Source organism: Cyclospora cayetanensis, unplaced genomic scaffold (assembly GCF_002999335.1).
Source record: "Cyclospora cayetanensis isolate NF1_C8 unplaced genomic scaffold, CcayRef3 CcayRef3_contig_54, whole genome shotgun sequence".
Taxonomy (NCBI): Eukaryota; Apicomplexa; class Conoidasida; order Eucoccidiorida; family Eimeriidae; genus Cyclospora; species Cyclospora cayetanensis.
Genome location: NW_020312525.1, coordinates 1 through 22,325, shown reverse-complemented (window position 1 = coordinate 22,325; position 22,325 = coordinate 1). Strand labels below are relative to the sequence as shown.

General features: G+C 49.8%; 3 protein-coding genes across 3 annotated transcripts; 1 reads left to right on the top strand and 2 right to left on the bottom strand.

Moving 5' to 3' along the window:
- Positions 1-6,880: 6,880 nt before the first annotated feature.
- On the bottom strand, positions 6,881-16,733 carry LOC34618109. The gene is made up of 5 exons (XM_022731452.2): positions 15,582-16,733; positions 14,828-15,289; positions 14,386-14,619; positions 7,555-7,610; positions 6,881-7,169 (listed from the first exon to the last, which is right to left on the bottom strand). The coding sequence occupies exons 1-5, from the start codon at positions 16,731-16,733 to the stop codon at positions 6,881-6,883; spliced, it is 2,193 nt and encodes a 730-aa protein (XP_022588333.2).
- A 3,074-nt stretch (positions 16,734-19,807) lies between these two features.
- On the top strand, positions 19,808-20,794 carry LOC34618110. Its single transcript, XM_022731453.2, has one exon. The coding sequence runs from the start codon at positions 19,808-19,810 to the stop codon at positions 20,792-20,794; it is 987 nt and encodes a 328-aa protein (XP_022588334.2).
- Positions 20,795-21,161: 367 nt separating this feature from the next.
- LOC34618111 (peptidyl-prolyl cis-trans isomerase H) lies at positions 21,162-22,322 on the bottom strand (the record flags this gene model as incomplete). The annotated part of the gene is made up of 4 exons (XM_026334962.1): positions 21,162-21,248; positions 21,428-21,784; positions 21,952-22,031; positions 22,220-22,322. Coding segments are annotated over 4 exons (627 nt in total), but the record flags the coding sequence as incomplete, so codon positions are not given.
- Positions 22,323-22,325: the final 3 nt, after the last annotated feature.

Sequence of the window (22,325 nt, the reverse complement as noted above, 5' to 3'; positions counted from 1 at the left end):
CTGTGTGGTCAGTGCTGCAGCTTGCTGCTGGGTTAGTTGGTGCGTTGCCCCGCTGCAGACGGGAGCGAACCGATTAGATACAGCCAAGTCACTGCAGCAGACAGGTAGCTGGGGTGGGCGTTGTTGTACGAGAGGAACTCTGGAGAGGATTGTAGGCCAGTTCCAGAGAGCACGGTTTGACTTAATTCATGCTGTTGTACCGAAACTGCCTGCCGCTTCGCGCGCAGAGGAGGCTTGCAGTTAAAAGACAGTTATTCAGATTCGATAGTTACAGACCCCAAGTACTGGAAAGTCCCTTTGATACCTAGACACAGCAATACCAGGAAAGAGCGGGGACGAGAGGGGAAGAGGAACTTTGTGGAGGCGGTGTCCGCGAGCAGAAGGTCGAGGGCAGGTTGGGGGAAGGAGATGGAGGAAATTCATGGAAAAAATACCTGATATTCGGTTGGCTGTTGGCCCCCAACCCTCGAACAATTTTGTAATTATAAAAAGCGCACATGAAGGATCGTCTTGCGCTATTGCACGTGCTGCTGTCTCTGCTGCTGCAGTAGACTCACACCAAAGGGCCTGGCCTGATCTCACAGGAAGTAGAAGGGCCGTGCTTAGTGGATACACGGCGAAAAATAGTTGCACGAGACAGATTAAAAATATGGAAGAAGGCGGGAGAGAGGCGGAGACGCGCACTGTACAGCCCTGAGGCTGCTGGTGTTTGTGGTGGTCCGGTCGATGGAGGTGGGGCCGACGTAAAAAGATGTTTTAGAATTGTCGTTCAGGTAGGCGGGTGGCCTTAAAGTGAATCTGGCAGTTACCAAATAGAAGCAACAGTGCGTTCGCGCGGTGGAACTATCCCAGAATATTCGGATTTAAAGAGCGGGCGGCCGAGTCGGCGGCGACTGCTGGCTTAACGGTAGCAGAGGGACGGGAGAAGTGGAGCCAATTCTCCTTGAAACCTGCAGCAAAGAGTTTAAGGGAAGGCATAGACGCGCCTGTGTACCGCAAGTGCGTAGAATAAACGGGCTGGCACTCGTTCGGGTGCTGGAAGGCAGCTGAGTATTCAGCCCGAGACCAACAGGCCTGAGACATAGAGAGAGGGCAGGGCTGAATGGCCGCTGAGTAAGATTGCGATAGAGGTATACAAAAATAAGAAAGAAGAAGCGGAACAAGAAGGATATGAAGTAACACTCAGTAACGACGCGGCCGCCCTCACCGAGGCCCCTGGGGGGGCGGTAGAGGACAGGCGGTAGCTACAGCACGGGCTCTATGACTCTATAGAAAATTGGATTCGATTATTCCGCTTCTTCATATAAGCGCGATTCGGCGTAAAATTGTCTGGTGGGCTAAGGACAGCAGAAGTGGCCTCAAACCAGCAGGCCGGTTTGGCTGGGGGGAGAGGCCGTACGGGCGGCGGCTCCTCCCGCCTCCTAGCGCTGCAGCAACTCTGCTCCAGGCCTCTGCGTACATGCCTAAACTTAGCGTACCAATGCTTTATTTCAACATGATTTCGTCTATTGAACAAGGCTTTCTGATCTATTTCCGCACGTGAACCAAACAGCGTACCCTCGGACGACACCCAGCGCCGACTAACTTCGTGCGGGTGTAGCGGATGCAGAAAAACACACTGAATTGCTGGAGCTATTCTCTGTCATTACATGAAATACCACTTCCAAGTACCTAGAAAGAGTTTTTAAATAGATATAAGGACTCAGAGCACCAAGACTAGGGGAAATCTGCTGTCTTCTGTTCAGTTTGCCCCAACAACAGGTGCTTGGCCGCAAAATTGCAAAGGCCCCTCCCCTCCAACTGTCCATGTGAACACGGGTGTTGTATTTCGTGGTAAACCTTTAAGACTCAATCAGGGTAAAGAAGATGTCAGGAGGCACGTACTAAGAATACAGCTTATATAGCTTCTTTCACATGCTGGATGCTGGTGCAAGCATTGGCTTACCGTCTCTGATCCACAACACAAAAACAGATAGCCATCTCCCAACAGACCCTGAAAGCATATAAAAATGGTTAAAAAGAAAGGAAAGAATTAGATCATTAGTCTTGAGACACTAGTCTCGGCCACCCCTCGTATAATCGTTTAGTTTGAGGTTGGACCATCGTTCATCTGCTTTAAGGCTTGGGAAACCCGCCGACAATTACCTTATAGGGCCATCTTCAATATAGTCAACATGCTCTTAAGAAGGGTTTCCGCAATGTTTGACCTTCTGATTGTGTGGAGGGAGCATAGTAAGTGGAGGGCACAAGGGAGCAGCCCTAAGGAACGGGCACGTTTTGCCTGGATGTTCCAATTTGCAACTTCAAGAACAAAACTGCTATAATTTCCCTATTGAAAATCTTATAAAGATTGTTTGGAATTCTCCTCTTAAGGCAATCCTCTAATGAAAGAAAAATTCTAGTGTCAGTGATATCCAGCACTGACTAACGGGAGGAAAGATGCAAGCAGGTTTTGGTATGAACAGTTACGCAGGTGTGCGTACATATTGGTGCCTAAACCTTATTTTATCTTATTCTGTGGTGGAACACCTGGCATTTGTGTAGACTTCTAATTCATCGACATTCTGCAAGATGTACATCGAGAAAGACAAGACAAAGCACCAATTAGTAGATGCATTACGAAAGAGAGAAGCATTCGGCTATATTGCGCCAAGAGCATGAACAAGTGCTTTTCTCTTATACAAGAATTCGCCTACTCACAAAAAGAGCGGAAAGTTGGTATGTCTTGGACGGAAAGCGATGACGGAAGGCACAATCAACACAGCGACATGCGTCACTTTGGGTTTCCAGCAAATCAACTGCATGCTTTCTAGTCTCCTACACAAGAACAAATTTAATTACGCAAAGCTAAAGAAACAGCAGATTACCTCGCAGAACGAAGAAACAATACAAGGAAAGATGGACCGGCCAGGCTACAGGTTGGCAAGGTCTACCACACCCAATATACTTATTTAAAATTTATTTAAATATTGACGGGCGATTCTGGTTGTTCGTGTAGTCTATCAGCCGAACGAAAAGCGGGTACACGCGCATTATAAGAAGGTAGGCTCTTCCCCTGTGTGCTCAGGTGATATGTGTCGTTTGCATGTGTAGAGCGCTGTGAGAAAGCAGCTGCGTGCAGCCCATATTCGCTTCTTCCCTGCCTATTTAAGACCACTTGAAAAAGGTCAAAGAGATGCAAAGGCTTCTTTAATCGATGACTTGGATTTTTTGAAACGTTCTGCCACGTTTTGCGGGCGGAAGCTCTCAAAATGGAAACAATAAAAGTGAGGCGCCTGATTTCCGATCTCAGTAAGGAAACGACTGAATTCAAATTCCACAAAAACCTTTTAATTTTGCTGAATGCGTTTTTAATGTCACCCCCTTACTTCTGCCGTCCCTTCGCAGAGCTCCAAAAAGAAGAGAGAATGACAGCTAAGCTGGGCGTTACCGCACCGTCCTCCGCTCGTGGGGCAGACAGAAACTCAAAAAGCACTGCGCGAGAAAAGGCCAAGCGAGCCTTTGCCCGCAAATGGAAATAGGAAGTGAGAACGTTACACACGCTAGTCAACTGCGGAAGAGTAAAGCAAGCAACACGCCAGCAGCGGTAAAACAAGTAGGTCTTGTTGGAGCGCTACAATGCATAGGCTCTCTGCCCTGAGAAGACGAGTACATTGTGTGGACAAATTTACTTACTCACGACCTTAGCGCCCTGCACCTTCTGGAATAGCTCATGCATGCCGGTACAGTAGTTGCTTGCCGCATTGCACATTTCCAGGCCCCGATAAGAAGCTTAAGGAAGAATAGAGGGACAAGGTGCCTGAGATTGCCTGCGCATATTATCTGAATGCAATAAACACCTTGGCAACAATAATTGCAGACGTTTCAGGCAGTACCCGTAGATAAAGGTTGCCCTTGAAATTGAGAACAACCCTGAGGAAAGGACAATTATTAAGGAACGCGAGGAGTACCATCCACAGCAACTAGCGTTGCTAACCAAACGGAGCTGCAAATTCTTTCGCTGGCAACGAAGCCCTCAGCGACTCCCAAGTCAGCAATTGAGGCTGGCAATACCGGCTCCATTGCACTGCCCAAGCCCATAAATTGAGTCCTCCGCGTTCAATAATTATAAAAGCCAGCAGAACTTCTGCGACTCCCATTGAATTCTCCGCCTCAGCATGTTTCCCCTGCCTGCACGGTAGTCCGCGGAGAATTTGTAGAGTTCTGAATACTCTCTAGGAAGCCAATATGGATAGTTAAGTGGCCACTCTAGCTTTCTATGGAATTGTTTAAGAGGCAGCATTGCTTTTTGAGATAATCGCCATGACCCTAGCCACCTCGCAGTACATGTTTGGTCAAGTATTTGGTGGACCCTTAAAGCCTACCGACCCACGAAGACCAATACTTCGAGGCTATAATGAAACAGCCTATCGCCGTCGATAGCTCCCCAATTTTTACCTCTCTTGAGTTGTGCCCATAAATGTCGCGCACTAGCCAGCTGTTCCATAAAATGCTTTGATTTTGTAAGTGGCTACTGATTCAATGAAAGTGGGATCAGACTAGAACCGGTGAATGGCGGCTCAGCGTTATGCAGGGATGGGCAAAGCAGCGGGTAGAGGGGTGTAAAGTCGTATTCAAAACCTACTTATCAAAGAAGTCAAGGGGCAACACTTTAATTTTTGTGGATATTGAGTTTTACGTACTTCACCGACATGCAAAAGCTTGTCACTCTCTCTGTCTCTCTGCCTCCAGGTGATTCACAGCGGAAATGTCCTGGTTAATGCGTTAGGTCATACGGGCACGCCAGAATATAATTACGAAACTCGTATCACTATCCGTAATAATTGTACTGTTGATTCGAGGAAGCCTCCACACATGATTTTGGAGTAAAATGAACGACCCCTGAGCCGTGACAGAGCTGGTGGATCAAGAGATGAAACGTCCGTATATACTGAGCCTGACGACCACGACGTAGTTGCTATCCTAACCTTTGACGTCGGCCAGTCCAACAAGAAGGTCCATGATGATATCGATTTAAATCTATAAAGACTGTAAGGCTGCGCGAGAAGCCGGATTTAGAAGAGCCGCGCGGTTTCAGCAGCTGGCAAGTTGCACATTGTGGATACTCTTATGCCGCGAGACGCATCCCACGCCGCCTAGAAGAGTTGGAACTTTCTTACTGTAGTGTGCTTTTTACTATGACGCAAAAGAAGCGCGATTGTTTGCTATTCGTAAAACGGCACTGCGAAGCGAAATCGGGATGTTCAGGCGACCGAGTCCCCGCTTCGTTTTGAATTACAGCAACCCATTCTCAACATGACGGTTCTTCACCCTCTTGCCATTTTGGATTAAGGCAGTAGTAATGGATAGAGGTCTGACAAACGCTTATCCCACACGCATTTGGTGGAAAGCTTGACTCATGACATTAAGGGGTGGTTGGGCTGCACAAAAGCGAATTGGTAGGGCGTCGCGAGGTCCCGCTGGCGACAAAGTTCATGGTGTCCTTTAAATACTTCACTGCGAATTCGTACTACAAAGGCACCAAATCCAGAGAACAACTCTACGGCTATTTTAATTATAAGGGCTTTTTGCAAGGTCGAGTAAGACTGAAGATAAGTCTGGACAGCAAACGGACCCCTACGTACATAGTGGTGTCATTTTTCCACGCTCCAACACATCGCACAAAGTTCGTTTACCCACACTGGATACTCTTGTGAGGTCTTTCTGAATTTATTTTTTTTATGGAAAACAGGATTTTGGTGTCTTGGAGAACAAGAAAACAGCATTCATCGCTGCGTCACGAACATTGGTTGTTAGAAGAATGGCGCTTATAATAGGGCAGTGCGATTAGCACAGGGGCTACAAGGCGAATAATAACGGTCCTTGTAGCCACATTAGCCCCTAAATTTTGGATTATAGGCTGTAATTGTTGAACAAATAAAAGAATCAGCAATTTGAATGTGGCTGTCCAGATTGATGATGGCTCAGTCTACAGCCGACATGCTCAAGAGCTCCTAAATCACCGTCAGCTGTTACTAAGCAAGTAGTAGTATAAAATGGTGCACAAGTGATCGCGGTTTTACTGGACTGTTCATATTGTCTTTCTAAAGAGTATTCCAAACTCTACAAATTCTTTGCAGATTACCGCGCAGGCAGGGGAAACGTGCTGAGGTGGCGGATTCAAGGGGCGCCGTAGAAATGCTGCTGGACTTTATTGCTGTTGAACGCGGAGGACAAAGATTAGGGCTTTGCCAGTGAAATGGGTTTAGAATTGTCCATTCCAACTGCTGACCGGGGAGCCGCTGCGGGCTTCGTTCCCAGCGGGAGAATTTGAAGCTTCATTTGGCTAACAACGCTAGTCGCCATGGGCAGCGTTTGCAGGAAAAGCAGAGACACGCCAGATGCAATACGCAGTCAGTCTCTTGCGCCGTGGATCATCTGCACAGCCCTCTGTAGGCCGATTCTGGATCTACCTAGGCATCATACGGGTTGGCCCTCGCATGCAATGTCAGCGTGATGCTGGGACTCATGATCCCGTGCTCCGGTGGACCATCCGTATAATAAAATTAACATCTCCTTTGAGCTATACTATTGTCTTTTAATCCTCTCTCCATAGGAACCTTCTCCAGTGCATCTGCGAACCAGCCTCAAGGTGCTCCGTTGCATGGAGCTGTCCAGTGTCCAGCCCCGGAGCTGCAGCCTCAAGGTTTCCTGTTATATTTATCCACTTGGCATCTCCGACGCTTGCTCAGTAGGACTGGGCCGTTTAGTTGTTGAAGTGTAGACTGCAACCTGGTGCGTTTGTATAAGTACAACCCCTTCACTATGCATGAAACACGCTTGTAGTTCATCGCATTATTTCCCGCGCTTGGTAAATATCCTTCCCCAGAGTGAGTTCCGCCTAAAAACACTTTTTTGTATGGCTATTGCCTGAAAAATCCCAGGTTCGTATCGTTACGATGTTCTCTAAACCCAGATTCCCACGAGGCCCTCTGAAATATGCTCTCCCGATATCCTTCCATATGCTTCTTTTCAAGGATTGGAAGCATACCACACTGCATGCACCAGCTTTATTTTCACGCATAGATTGGTCTCTGAGGAATGAATGCTCTGCGGGACTAGTGTGTGGTCCTGTACTCTCGTAGACGCCAGCGAGCGCTTTCACTGACGCGGTCGTGCTGGTTTGGTCCCTAATTCGTTTTTAGCAAGAATGTGTTCCTTTCCGTCGATTTCTCTTCATTGGTTGACGCATACCTTTGCCTTTTTAATTTCTTTGCACTGTGTTTGCAATTATGCATGCCTGGGAAGGGAAATTGGGGCGCTGGAAATTTCCGCTGTTCCCCATGCAGCTAGTCTCGAATTGCAGATAAGGAACATCAAGGCGTATATTTGTGATGGAGAGGGAAGTTCTAGCAGGCTGCGTTGCAGTTTAACAGTTTTCACTACACTAGTTGTATGTAACTAAAAATCAACATGGAAGAGAATAACTGGTTTGTTTGTTCGTAACATGATTTAGTCCAGAGTAGTGTTGATATTTGATAAAAGTGCAGTGTCGCATGCGTGCACACTATGTACGTGCAACTAGCTGTGAAATCTGGGAGTACCTGTGGGGCACGGGACCGCCTACTTAGCTCTCCCCACCCCTTTGTTTTGGAGCTCTGAGGGGCAGGAGCAGGAAACGGAGAACGCTTTTAGGTTCATTCAATAATCTTCTATAAGTTTGTACGGAGTCTGGAGTTAAATGTCTCCCTGCGAAGACGGTGGATGGAGCGTGTCAGTAGCGCAACTTGTCTAAAGCAAAGCAACCTAGACTTTAAAGGCAAGACCTCTTGCCGTGAAACATTGATTCTACTTATTCATCAGCATCGGCTACAGTCCTCTTATAGACGACCTCAGCATACGTAAAGCCCGAGACGCCAACGGCCAAGTAACAAATATTAAGTCCTAAAACCATGACCTCACACCTTAAAAAGATGCATGTCACAGTAACTCTCTAATGATGCTCTGCCGGGGTAGGTCCAAAGGATCCCCCGAAGAACCTCAAGTCGCGTTTGCCCGAAAGTCACAGGCCCTTTTGGCCATTTCTGCTGCTTCATCTGCTGCTGCTGCCTGCAGCAGCTCGCCATTCTCTTCTTTCAGCCTTGTTTGCTCCTGCAAAGCTATGTGTATATACACTGAAGGTGGAATATGCCTATTTTGTAGCTCACTCTGCAGCTGCTGCTGTTGAAAGCTAGGGAGGAGGCCATACGGTACCCTGGCCACACCAAAGGACCAAGGAGACAAACCCAAATCTAGAAAAGCTTGATGCATGCGTTGCAGCTGTTTCTGCGTAAAGCACAGACCTCTCCGCGGCACCTAAAAGCGCAGAAAACACACAGTTAAAGTGTCAGTTTAGAGGACTACCCTGGTAACTGCTGCTGCTCTTGGTGGCGACGCTGAGCTGCGGCGCAGCACCTGCAGAAAGTGTATCAGTCGCAATTATCTGGATGTACCTGCATTTGTTGCTGTAATGCGAGCTGTAACTCCGATGTGCAAATGCCCAGGCGAGAAGCGCAGTCCCAAACAGCAACAAATGCGTACGGTGGCAGTTCATCGGCACGTACGGCCAGGTGCCTATACAGCAGGGACAAGCCCTACGTCGCATCAAAAGTCACACAGTTTTCCTCGTGTACGTACATTAAGAAGTTTAGCAAGGTTGAAACAAGCAACAGTAACTTCGGCACCGTAGGAGCGCCTTCCGATGGGGCATCGGCAACAACGGTGGTAGGGAAGCCAGCGCAGCAAAAGTTACCTGCCGATCAAGAAATGACTCAGCAGCAGCGCTCTCGAGGATCCAGATCAAAGAATGCGGCAAAGGCTGTGGAGCGCGCGGCGATGCTTTTACTCCTGCTGCTTTTGTTACTGAGGCTAATGCTGCTGCTTCCCTGTCAGAACCTTTTGTTGCTGCGTCCGTGGAAAGGGTCCCCACGTTGAGCAAGGCATCTGTCGCTTCGTGAGGGCCTGACTCAGACTGATCGTGTGGTAGTGGCGGTAGCGAGGCAAATGCGTATGGCAGCAAGGCGCATGCACTGGCTCCAAGCCGTCTGAAAGCCCTCAACAGGATGGCCAGCTGGCACACGGAATATGGTTCCAGCCCTTCCCCTACTGCTGACGTAGCTTCTTCTGTGTCCGATACTCTCTTATGCACTGTTTCTGATTCGGTGTTTCCTCCTGGTGTTGCGTCTGCCGCTATTACTGCTACTTCTTTTTGGCAGCACCAAGCTACGTGCCGGGGGACGTGGAAGAGGAGAGGCCCGCAACGGAATCGAACAGAAGCAAACGAATCAACGAGGCAGCAGACAGCAAGGGGAGTAAGCTGGCTGGATAACTGCCCAGCTCTCTCCCCTATCTTATCCAGAATCTTAAACAGCTCTTCCTGTGTCAGGCTCTCCCCGCTCTGCTGCTGTGGCAGACGCTGCTGTTGGCGGTAGTGCTTCGTGAGGGCCGCAGCAACAAGGCACATAGCCTGCAGGTCATAAAGTTGCATACGTCTTCCCGCTGCCATTGCCGCTTCCTTAATGAAGGATGATGAGGCAGCTTCTCCGGCCACTGCCGCGTGCAGCAGCATTGCAAGGTCTCGCGGTTGCATGTGCTGCTGCCGCTGCTGCAGCAGCAGACGCTGCTGTGCTGCAGCCGTCAGCAGCTGCAGCATGAACTGGTTCTTAACCTTAAGCCGCACGAGAGAGTTTGCTGCTAGGGCGAGGCCCTTGGGATCCAAAGCTCCCACTGAGCGGCAGAGAGCAGCAGCGAGAGCAGCAAGCAATTTGCTGTCTTGCAGCTGAAGCGTCGCAGCAGCATGTAGCGACATAATGAGAGCTCCAGGTGATAAATGCTGATGCCTCACTATAAGTTCTTTCCTTAGAACCCGCAGAAGCGGTCCCGGGGGGGAGCCCAGGCGCGCCAGTGAAGAAAATACAAACCCCACCTGGTTGACTGTCATGCTCATAGCCTTCCGTGCAATCTCTCTCTGCAACTGCTGCATCAGCTCGGGGTGTATGCACAGTAGCTGGCCGTAGGCCTGCGTGATCCGGCACACCCCAGCAGGAGACAGCTGATGCAGCTGCGGCAGCAGCGCAACCGCAGCAGCAGACAGCAGTGGCTCGTGGCGGAGACCGTTGGCCCCAAAGGCAGATAGGAGGCGTGCCATGTCCTCTCCAGGGATCACATCAGCAAGAGCAGTTGCGCGACGCGCAAAGGCTTTCCACAGCAATAAATCCCTTTGGTTGGACCTGAATCCAGGCACAATAACAACGGGCAGGGGCAGTGGAACGGTAGCGTGGCAGATTTTCCACCAATAATTACAAAGACTTATTAGGGAGCAATGCAAGAAGCAGAACCTACGAGAGCCCATGCACCATCTGCCAGTGTTCATGTAGCTCAACGGCCAAATATAGGTGCAAGTCCCTTGGGAAGAGAGAATTTGTGAAAGCGGAGTCACGAGAGGTGCCTTACCGTGCTGCCTTGAGGATGCCTCGAGTTAGGGCGAAGGGAGTCATCGTGGCAACATACAAGCCTCCCGCTGCTTCATTTTTTTCTGCATGAGCTGCTCCACCTGCTGGTGGTTGTGTTGCAGCTTCCGCTGTGTCTCTACGTGTCTGCAAGGCGGCAGCATTGTTAGAGGTGTCTCGCACTTGGCGAGGGAAGCTCCACCGAGTCGTTTTCCTCAGTAGGGAATTCCATGGGGGTCCCCGTGGCACAGCTGTAAGAAAGGACATTAGAGTTGTCTACGGAAGGCCACTAAGAAGCTTAGTTTACAGAGGCTTTCGAGTGCCTATTCCTCCTCTGCACTACACTGGAACCACGGATATTTCCGGGGTTCCAGGCAATTTAAGGTGCTCTTTGCTTGCTTGCGAAACCCCTGAGTCATGGATACACTCAATTACACGGCACAAGTCTTGCTAGTGACCTCGCGGTCCAGCGGAGCTCGCCCTGACTCCCGACGGGAAAGTGGGCTCTGGGCCCCCAACTTGTTGGTAGCTGCTGGCTGGAGTAGTCCCTACGAGCGTTTTTCTCTCGAAAGGTGTGTATGTGCTGCTTAAGGCCTCACGAAGAAACGGAGGATCCATTCCGAGGGGCCCCTCCATCACGTTCTCCCGTAAGCATGCACAATTCCAGAGAAGAGAGGTCTCCTCTACTAGGATCCGCAAAGTAGTGACTGGCTTATCTTATTTTGCTCCATCCTTGAATCAATATCTACAGACCATCCGGTGTACACTGCGCGAAATCCGAGGCTCCAGCTGCCGCAAGCAGCTCACTGGCCGGGGCCTTGGGGGGCCCCTTCCGCGGCCCCTGCAACACCGTGTTGGTGGAGGGGCTCCCGGTGACCGTGTATCTTGCGTTTATGCTTCCTCCAAGCAATTGTGGACGCTAGGGACCCAGAGAAGAATGCATATGCCAGTTCTTCTGGTGGTTTTGCCACAGCCTTCTGACAGCCGGTCCCCGCCTCTGCGGTACTAGCACAGGAGCACGGGCAGCAGCGAGAACAACATAAAAAGCGTCAGCAGTACAAGCACCAGCAGCTTCAGCTTTTCAGGTAGATTCAGTCGTTACACTTGGAGGCATAATGAGCAGCAGCGCAACAGCAGCACCAGCAGGAGGCTCTGGGGGCCTAGGCACCGCAGGTGTCGTCAGCGGAGGCCCTAGCTACTTGCCCCTTGCCCTAGTGGACAAATGCGTGGGCTCAAGGGTTTGGGTCATCATGAAGGGAGATAAAGAGCTGGCCGGTACTCTCCGCGGCTTCGACGATTATGTCAACATGGTGAGCAGAGCCCTACCCATAAGTTATTGCAGTTACTGCATGGATCTCCCCACTCATTGTGAGAAGGTTCTCCATCTAACTATATCGTGCAGTGCTTGGTGGGCACTCCTACTCTTGAGGCGCAGTCGCCTGTGACCCGCTAGCCCACAGCCCATCTGCCACCTCCACATCCTCGGCAATCTCCGCGTACCCCTTGCTTTGGGTTGCCTCCTAGCGAACAAGCTTAATTGGATAAAAAATAAGGCTCTAACTGACGTAGAGGGGGACCAATAACTCACAGTGACTTCCTGTTGCTGTTGATTAGCTGTAGGCGACCTTAGTGAAATCATACTTCGTGTACGTGTGCCGTCTGTCGCCGTTCTCATCGCATCCCCCCATCGTCTTTACTTAGACCCTACCAGCTTACGTGCTTTCGCGATTAATACCCAGTGCCCCCTTGTCATCTATTTTTCACCGTGTCACGCTGTTCCTCCGTTAAAGCTCCTACTGCAGCTCCCTGCACCTATTGCTCTTCCTGGATCTGGGGTTACTGCTTTCTAGTAAGTTTCACTTCCCTTCAGGCCCGTGCGCCACCCCCTATACATCTCTACCTCCCCAGAATCTCATGACTGCCTCTATAGGTACTGGACGATGTGACCGAGTATTCGTTTACGGCTCAAGGTGTCAAGAAGACCCATCTTGACAGCATACTTCTAAACGGCAACAATATCAGCATCTTAGTGCCAGGTGGTGACCCTGAAGAAGCCACCCAGCCAGCAACCTCGGCAGCCGAGACTGAAAAAAGCTCTTGATTCCTTTATTCACGCCTGGCACCTAATCACGTACATGGAGAGTGGGGACACGCACCACAGAGTTTTTTTGCAAGTCCCTTACAGGTGTGTGCAGGACATGTTCAGTCTTCATATCAAGAAGACCCCACTTTCGGAGTGGCCACTCGGCCCATTGGCCCCTATCTCAGCTTTTGGGACAGTTGGATCCTCTAGGCGAGAAGAATAGGGGGCTTCTGGAACGTTATTTACCTGTTTACTCCCTAATACTTTATATTGGTGTTTCATAGGGACAGGGTTGCGGACAAAGGCCTGTGCTGGCTGTATGCTAAAGTGCTGGAGCCAAGGGCTAGTTTAGTCTCTGTAGCTGAACTCACGTTCAGGATGCTACGCTAGCTAGTACCAGAATGCGTAAGGGGGAGGGAGGCAGGGAGTAGGCATATTGTACTAAGGAAATCCCTCGGAATGATGTTCTTCTCTTTAAGGGCTCCAACAGCTTCTCTATCGGTTATTCAAATCGTCGAAACCCGATTGTGTGCTAAACACCTGGGAGGGTCCAAGAAGACACCCAGGGGCTCTCATTCCTGCCCTCTGAAGGCTGCAGGGCCAGAGAGGGGCCGTAAGTTGCTACCGGTCGGTCTGGCGTGACTCCTACGAGGCTGCCCGACTGATTATGTCCCTTTTGGTTACCGGATTTCCTGAATAGCTACCTACTAGCCAGTTAGCTGGTCTTTTTGCACGCTACAGATGCGCGTCTCCTATAGAGAACTTCATTCAATAACTCTTTTAGCCTACGTTGGATGTCCGGCGATCATCCGCAGGCCGCCATCCAACACCTGACTCTGATGCGACACAACAGCAGGATTGTCCTACTTTTTGCAATGGCCAAATTGCTTTTTGGACTGGTAGCGACATATTTTTCTGCCAAGCGGGCGGACCGTGAAAGTCAGTTGAGCGGAAACCACAGCAGGGGCCTTCATCGTGGCCCATGAAGGCTGCAGAATTAGAGACTGGCCATCAGTCGCTAAGCGTCGGTCTAGTGTGACTCAAAACCTGAATCGATTGTTCTTCGCGACAAACCTCCCCTCTATCTATCAAATGCATGCTGCACAGCTGGACAAACACAATATTGTGGCCCATGGTTGTTGCTGTTTGTATGCGTGCAGCGTGTGTGCCTTTGTGCATCACTGTGTGCAGCCATTGCTGCACTTCTTTTTAGAAAAAATGTGGCTTGATTGTTTGTCGCTACGTAGGGCCGCCCACGGATTTTTTGCACGCCGCTATTTCTGTGTATTTTTGCACAATCTCCTGAGTTGCAGACATCCCAGTTCAAGACAGGGGCCACTTCCTCCAGCCCCCGATTTACGCCGCCGGATGCTCTCTTGGCAACATGCCCTTTTTCACACAAACCCTGTCTGCTCCTTCTGGTGTTGTGTACTCTCAGAGAACCCACAGAGAGGCCCCTGATTATCATTAATTCCAAACCCTGAACTTTCGATCTTTAAATGCCGGCGTGCCTATGCAAGGACTACCATTAAACGTCCGATTACGTTATTTAAAAGCTAGGCTCTGCTGATGTCATCTTAGCTCATAGCAAGGGTTTTGAGGCCCCCTGCGGAGGGCGGGGCCCTCCTCTACTTTGTAAAAGGCCGTCATGAGGTATCGCTGTGTTAGGCCTAACGGAGCTCCAGCGCGATGTGTGGCTGTGCCCGTGCCTTAAGACAGCAACTTTAAATACCAGTGTGATGCATCTACTACAGGTGTGAACTACTTCGTCGGTTCAATGGAGGACTTGGTGCTCTCTGTCGGGCTGGCGCTTACGGTTGAGGCAGCGTAGTTGACAGTGTCCTTTATTACCCTGGTGGTGATAACATCTTGACAAGTGTTCTGGCTCTCTATCCGGTAGCAGGTCGAGGCAACGTCAACCTCCTCGTCGTTAAAGCAAGTGCCCATTTGGGGGCTCTCCTGGGGAGTGCACTCAGTCACCTGGTAGTCCCCTTCGCAAGGTGTCAGCTCCGTCTCAACCAGTGTCACCTCACAGTCCTCCAGCTCGTAATACGGCACAGTACTGCATTTCTGAGGCACACACCCACATTCTTAGACGGTAGAGCTAGGGGCAATAGTTAAGGGAAACGTACACATGAACAAGACAGGTGCACGGGCACATCAGTTTTTTCCCGTTGTAGAAGCAAGTGAGGCCTAGATTCAGCTTGTTAAGGCTTGTACGAGTCTTTCAGTTTGGAGTGTCAAGGGTTCTGCTTTCAAATTTCGGGGTTGGATTTACCTCCTCATACGTAATTTGTTGGCAGTCATATTCAATTGCTTCCTCGCTGACATCTGCGCAGAGTTCGATGCTTGAGACATTGTTGTTTTCGCATACTTGCCTCTTGTATGAGCGGGTGCAAGAGACCTCTTGTGTCTCCCGGAGTTGGGCAGAGCAGGTGCTATCAACGAGGCTCTGTACCTCAACGCAAACCTCCTTGGCGTATGTACTGGTGCAGGGGAAGCTTTCAGTTTTTGTCTCAAACCGAACGCCCTTTTTGGTGACAGTCTTGTTGACCTCTTCACAAACCTCCTCTTCTACCCAGTCGTCGCATTCCGTCTCGACAGAGCGAACCGTGGGGGTCTCACACGACTTCTCCCGCGTTTTCTCCACCATTTCGCACTGTTCTTGCTGCTCGGTCTCCGTGCAGGGCTCCTGTTTCACGACTGTAGCCTCGCGAGTACAAGTAGTAGAGACGGTAACCTGTGGACAGGGGGAGATACGGGACAAGTGGACGTCTTCGAGAGGAGGGCCAGTAAGGCTTAGCTAAAAGGATAGGAAGGAACTAAAGAAAGGGCCAAATAAATGTCATGAACGGGGAATATGGGGCTGACACAGAGAAGCGGGCATGGAGGTACGGGCAATGACAGACTAAGAGAGCCGCATGTATATGCTTCGAGGAGGATAGAGCCATCGCGTGAAATAGATACAAATAAACAACGACAACGGAAAAGTTTTGGGTCAAAGCAGTAGCGAGAGAGACAGCCCAGCTTACTGGCGCTTCGTAGTCGCATAGGCTCTTGCCGTTGTCTGTGCCATTATCGGTTACAGTATCGGATATCCTAAGAAACTTCTTTCCTTGGCCAAATCCACATGCTTTCTTGAACACTCTCGTTTCGGTTTTTTCGCACGGATACTCTTCAGTGACAGTGGCGGGAGTGTCGCACATCTTCGTAACTGGCACAGTGACCATGGTACATTCTTGTTCATAGTATGTTTCCGGGCAAGAGTACAGGTTGACAGACCTCACGTTCTTCTGACACATATTCTTCTTACGCTCAGTATGGCACTCTGTCTGAGGTTCCACGTCGTAGTAGTCATATACGACAGGAACATTGGTCTCGCGCGTGCAATCATCGTCAACCGCTACCACATTAGGGGAGCAGTCGGTGGTCGGCTCAACTTTGCTACAGGTATAGTCAAGGGTCAGTGGTTTTGTTTCAAGGCAAGTCCATGGAATCGTCTCCTCCACTATGCTGCATACCTTTTCCGTCCTCACACGCTGACAGTCTGTCTCCTTGGCCTGGTTAGCAGTGCCAGTACAGACAGTTTGTACTGCTTTAGGAATGTTGTAGCACATTTGTTTGTTCTTCAGTTTGGGGCATTGGTATGTGATCGTCCGTTCAACGTCTTTGGGACAAGATGTCTGCATGGGCTTTATTACGATCGTGCAAACCTCAGGATAAAAATCAATGCTGCAGGAGTAGGCGGTCTGTTTGAACTCCTTCTGTACACAGTCATAGGCCTGGCTGACGGGTGTATCGTCACAGGCCTGCGTGTTAACCACCTCGACAAGATCTCCTGACTCCTCTACTTCCGGTTCTACAAGTAGAGCAGCAGTCGATGCAACTTGTGGCTCCTCAATGCCGCCCTTTTTGGATATCAACTTTTCTATAAGCTGCTGCGCTGTCTTGCCATTGGTGCTGGCCTTCTTATTGAGATACTGCAGTAGCAGATCCCCGTTGGAGGGGGTGGCTGAAGTACTTGTCACCACACCGCTATCGATAACACTATCCACCGTGGAGACTGTCCCAGTAGTAGAACGGATCCTAGCTGAGCGACCCACGTCCCTGCTCGCAATAGATCTTCGTCTGTTGCCCAACCTGTCTACAATGCTACTGCTAGTGCCGGGTCTCCCAGCAGCCATCTGGGAGCTGTCAATGAGAGCCGAAGCTAATAAAGATACTAGAGGCCAGGCCCTGAGCAGCCTGCTGGGGTGCTTCATCTTGGGCAGGCGCGGTTGCGATGGGGCGGCAGCGTAGAGCGCACACAGCGGGCTGCTGGGGAGGCACGTGAAAAACTTAGGTCAGTACAATTGTCAGCGTTATAAAAAGTACAAGGAATGCATAATGCATTACAAAACAAACGATTTGGCTCAGGAGCCTCGGAGCCTCTTCCCGTAGAGAACAGCCGGTGCAGTCCGGCGGTTGCGAGGTGGTGTGGCTGCCTCGGCAGTTAAAGCTGTTTGTTTGGCTTGATCGCGCCGATGTAAGCAGACCTCTTTGACTCAAATCATTTGAAAAAGCTGATAAAGTCTTAATTTATTTCGTTCAGTCAGTTATATGGAGGTTTCAATGAACTTTGTGGACTTGCCGTAGTATGACCCGACTGTGCACTAGTTGGGCCTTAATGGACACCCTACTTCGCGGAAAGCGAGCCAGCGAGAGAACCTCCCAGCCTCCCTGAAAACATGTAAGTAGGCTTTGCGAAACTCTAAGCCCTTGAATCTTTGTCTCATTTCCTCTTTTTCGGGCAAATCCACCGAGAAAAGCATTGACCACAAGGTAACTACCGAGTCTGCGTGGACCAGCTAAACGTGGATTACACGTATGTTTATGAAAATAATGTATCTCCTGTGAGAAAAATGGTTTATTTTGAAGCTTTTGGATTTAGAAGATGGTAGGCGATGGTTTGCAGATGGCTTTTTTCTTGAAACCCAGGATCCGCCTGCTGCACGAAGTGCCCCTTCGAGAGGAGTGACCTTACAGTGGTGTAGCCACAGAACTACGAATTCAGTTGTTGAACTTTGGATAAAAACGGTAATAATAGTAACTCGTTTTTGTGGAAGTCAGGATCTAAGGGCGTAACCCCCGGACGAGCCACAGATGAGGGCACGCACTCCGGTGTAACTACGGAGGAGCATAATCAGTATATTGAAACAGACTCTAGCCTTCAGACTATGGCTTATTTTCTCTGCAAACCAGGATGATAACAGCACTATGAGTCGATACAGGGAGACACTTTCCCCACTTGTGGGGTCCCGCACAGGAGACAGCTGTAGTACCGACCAGTGCCACCAACACTGAGGAGGCCTTACGGCGCTTAGACCAGCATCTAACCTGCGATGGCTTCAAGTGCAGCAAAATACACATGTATTTATTCCAAAACTATCTCTGTCGTCGTAGTAGTACCAACTCGAGAACCTTCACGGCTACAAACTTTTTCCTATGCCCTGACAAAACGGTCAAGAGGTCCTTCCTCAAGTGCTCCAAGCCTTCCAACCACTAGGAGTCCATAAAATACATAATTCGTTCTACATAGCTATGCGCCTAAGGCGTACGGATAACTGGGCACTGACGACTTTTCTGAGGCCTGCATTTCAGCTTTTGAAAATTGTGTTTCGCCAATAGGCTGACAGGAAGCACACATTCGCAACTTAGGCGTAGTTGTTTCAAAATTGTAGAACATTTTACGACTTTTGAATGATCTAAAATGTGGCCTGTACGGTACAGTATTTTTGGCCGAGGATGAGCTCCCTTCTTTCGTGCAGGGAAAGGATTTAGGCGGCATCTGATTTTACTGAGAACCGTAAAATGCTACTCCAAGCTTTTTACGGCTCTCAGCATAATCCTCGATGTTTACATGTTGGTAAAGGAGTTACAACAAGAAACAACTTTTTTGGTGCCCCTAGTCCTTAGCCCTTGAGTGTGGATTGAAAAACCAAGTATGGCTTGTATAACAGCCAAATTGGCTTCTGCTACGCATAAGGCTTATTGTACTTTTATCTGCGCGCCGTTAATCAGGTGGAGGAGGCACTGAAACTGGAGGGTCCTCTCTAGAGAGATACATTACATCTTTTAGCCCAGTCACCTTCAATGAGTCCAGAAAGTCCCAAGGTTCCAGCTGGTACAGGTGCGTCAGATCGTGCTACAAACGACAGCCCAGGCAAAGCATCGGATCGAGTACTTCACAAAGCCGCATGCAGGGGCTAGTTTAACACTACGAAAAAAGCAGCGCAATGTGACATGCTCTGAGGGCCTCATAGAATGGCAAGGAGAGAGAAAATGAAGCAGAAAGACAAGTAGAATAGGGGGACAGACAAGCTTGCAAGCATACAGGCATGATGACTGTTAGCATCTCATCCCCATGTATCCCTATTTGTACAATGAAGGTGCTCCGATGTATCACTGGCTGGACCACCTTAGCCCAGGTGCAATCACAATCATGTAGCATCGGCTAGCCCAATAACCTCAAAGTGAGAGGTTCTGTGCCCGAAAGCCCGGCTTTCTTCTATGCCACCAATTTTACGAATCTGGGCTCGACTCTGAGGCCTAGGGTGGGGAACTTCTACAGAAGCAGCTCGGTCTTGCAAGAATGCTATCCAGAACTAACGCGACTGTCCATTTTGCTCTATTGAAGCGTCTCGCAATCTCTTGCCAGCGAGCAGCTGGCCCAGGAGCTTTCTTTTGGTCCCTATTACCCTGCTGCTCCCACGAGCATTTCCTTGCAGATTACTTATTTCCACGGTCTTTAAAAAGACACCCAAATCATAGCTTTCGCATAAGCTGCCGCATCGTACAATTATTTGGGCTTTTCTGCCGTAGAGGGACTGGGGTGCATGCGCGAGTCGCCTACTATCTCGGTAAGGCTTTTTCTGCATTCACCTACGGAGGCGAAGTAAGTTGCTTCTCCTGCCCGCTTTTGATGCATAGAAAAATCACTCAGAATAGTTTTTATGTTGATGTAATTGATCCTTTTCCCTACCATCTTCCCTCTGTAATCCATCTTTCCCCTGAGGTCACTCGAAGGGCGATGCCCCTCGCTGCATAGCACCCCCAGCTTCAAAGTCATCCAACCTTGTAGAACTGATACGGCTGCACGTAAAACAATGAATTAAGCAATAAGAAAATCCCCGGTAAAGGGGGGCCCTGTTATTGCATGCAGCATCGGAGTTGCCTTGAAACTTTAGGCAGCGGCCTCAGTCTCTGTCCTCCACTCTGTATGGCTGCACCCCCTGCGGCTAAATCACACTTAGACCTCCTCGAGAAAACACAGATGAAGCCAATATGCTCTGCCTTCGAGGATCCCGTGGAATTTGTGCCGTCTACTCCAGCTACTGGTGTTGCTGTAGAGACACCAGCATGTACAGCTTCCACTGGGAAGGTACCCTATGCAAAGATCGCTGCTGCACTCTCCACTTCTAGAAGGCCTCTATTTCTCACCTATACACTGATCAGCGCTACAGACGCTGCGACACTACTTCAGCTAGATGATCCACTGCAACTCGCCAGCGAGCTGGAAGAGCTGCTACAGCTACAGGCCTTCGTGACTGAGCTTCGAGGCTCTACCGCAGAAAGCTCGACACCCAGGCCGTCAAGGACTATTAATAGCTGCAGGACATCCTCTCAAAAAAGCAACACGGAGAGAGGCTTTCCTGGCGACGACTCTGCAGATGCAGCAAATACTAAAAGCAACTCAGTGCCCATGACTTCAGGTCAAGACTCTACAGTTAGCCTTGATACTCTGGATGTAACGGGGGAAACTACGAATCCTGTTATTGCTCCCACTGATGTTCCCCATGCAGACATCTTTTCACAGCACCAGCTGCTACGCTCACAGCAGCATTTGGATGAGGAGGACCATGCAACAGCCTACTCGGTTGTGCTAGAGTATTTCGTCGCTGCAACCTCCTTCTGCCGCCTTGCCAAGTTTTCTCCTCAAGCCGTCTCCACTTTCCTGACCCTTTTGCTTGAAGTATACAGACAATCGGTGCAGCAGCACATGACGGCGGCTGCGGCCTTCGATACATATAAGTCGCTGCTACTGAAGCATTCGATATACCGGCCCCCGTGGGCAACAGAAGTCTTCTGTTTCCAGCAGCTGATGCCAGCCACCGAGTTTTTCTTTGAACATTTTGTAAGGCTGCTGCCGCAGCTGCAGCAACTGCATGCACGTCACCGCCCTAGGATTGGTGACTACAGCGGCTAACAGTGGGTATGGTGGCTGGGACGCTGTTAAAGCAACAAGGCCACTTATCTTGCAGTAACTCGGATAATATACGGCCATAGCAGCATCATCATGAGAAACAGCAGCCGCAGAAACTAAACTTTGAGGTAGTCTAGTACAGCTTTCATGGTTCTTGAGAAAGCCTCGTTATAGGAACACATTGTGGCTCCCCTGCCTCGTAAATTTGCAGCCAATCTAAATTTCTCTCCGTAGGTTACCACCCCAAAGCACCATTTGTTCCTCAGCATTTCCACTAACCGCTGCAGCAACTGCTGCTCGAGTAAGCGACAGGTCAGGAGTCTGCACAGACGATAAATGCCACATGCAGTGGCAGCGCTAGGTAGACTGCCTACAGCTCGCCACATTCAGTGATGGTGATGTCTACACGCGGCTTGCCCTGGGCATCAGTAGACACGTGTTCAATCTTTCTTAAAACCTGCACAAGCACAACAGCAGTAGTAGCACGATAAGTTGCAACCGCACCATAAAAACAATTCCTATAATTCGTATCGGGTACGCCGGGAGACTCAAGTGCTTAGATTCACGCCTTTTAAGCAGCAGAAACAGCTCCCTGCAACCATAACAGCGGCAAAAACACCGAAGGCAGCAACAGACCTGGTGCGAGTCCCTGCCAATAACCTGCCCGAAGACGTCATTGCGGCCGTCCAACCAAAGGCAAGAGCCACAGGTGATGAAGAACTGGCAGCCGTTCGTGCCTCCTCTCTGCTGCTGCTTTGGGTCTTTCTCCTGCTCCTGCTGCTTGCCGCTGGCAGCGGCACTGTTGGCCATACAAAGTAAACCTGCTCGGAAGTGCGGCACAGAGCCAGCAGCAACCGCTTTTGCTGCTGCTGCGGCTGCTGCTGGTCCGCTGAGACCCTGAAGCGACTCCGCGCAGGGAGGGGCCTCGAGAGGGAAGCTGCTGCCGTAAATGCTCATGCTGCCCGTTCCGTCCCCCTTCACAAAGTCGCCGCCCTGAAGCAGTAAAAGAATCAAGAGGTGGAGGACTGAAGGTAGTAATACTCGAGTTAAATGCATCATCCGAACGCAGCAGCACTAGGAGACCGACAAAAGCAGACCACCACCAGCTACAGCGAAGACGATGAACAGCAATAGAAGGAATCATATTTGCTGGATCCTACATGGACCATAAAGCCTTTTAGGACCCTATGAAACTTGGCGTTCTTGTAGCCAACGGGCACCGAGTTCATCTTGTGTTCTCCTAAAGACATAAAAACGCAAATCCTAAATCCCAAGCCATGAAGGCCATAGCGAACGACACTCTGCTTACAATTAGTTCTCTTGAGTTGCTCACAAAGTACGATCAGTCCCGGCCCCATACTGCTACAGTGCACGAACAAAATGATAATTGATAGCAACAATACCAGCAGCAGCAGTAGCAGGAGTTACCCGTGCAGAATTGTCTAAAATTTTCCGCGCATTTCGGCATAATATGCTTGAAGAGCTCAATTTTTATCCTTCCCATGGCGTGAGAGCCAACAGAAACGTCGAGGAA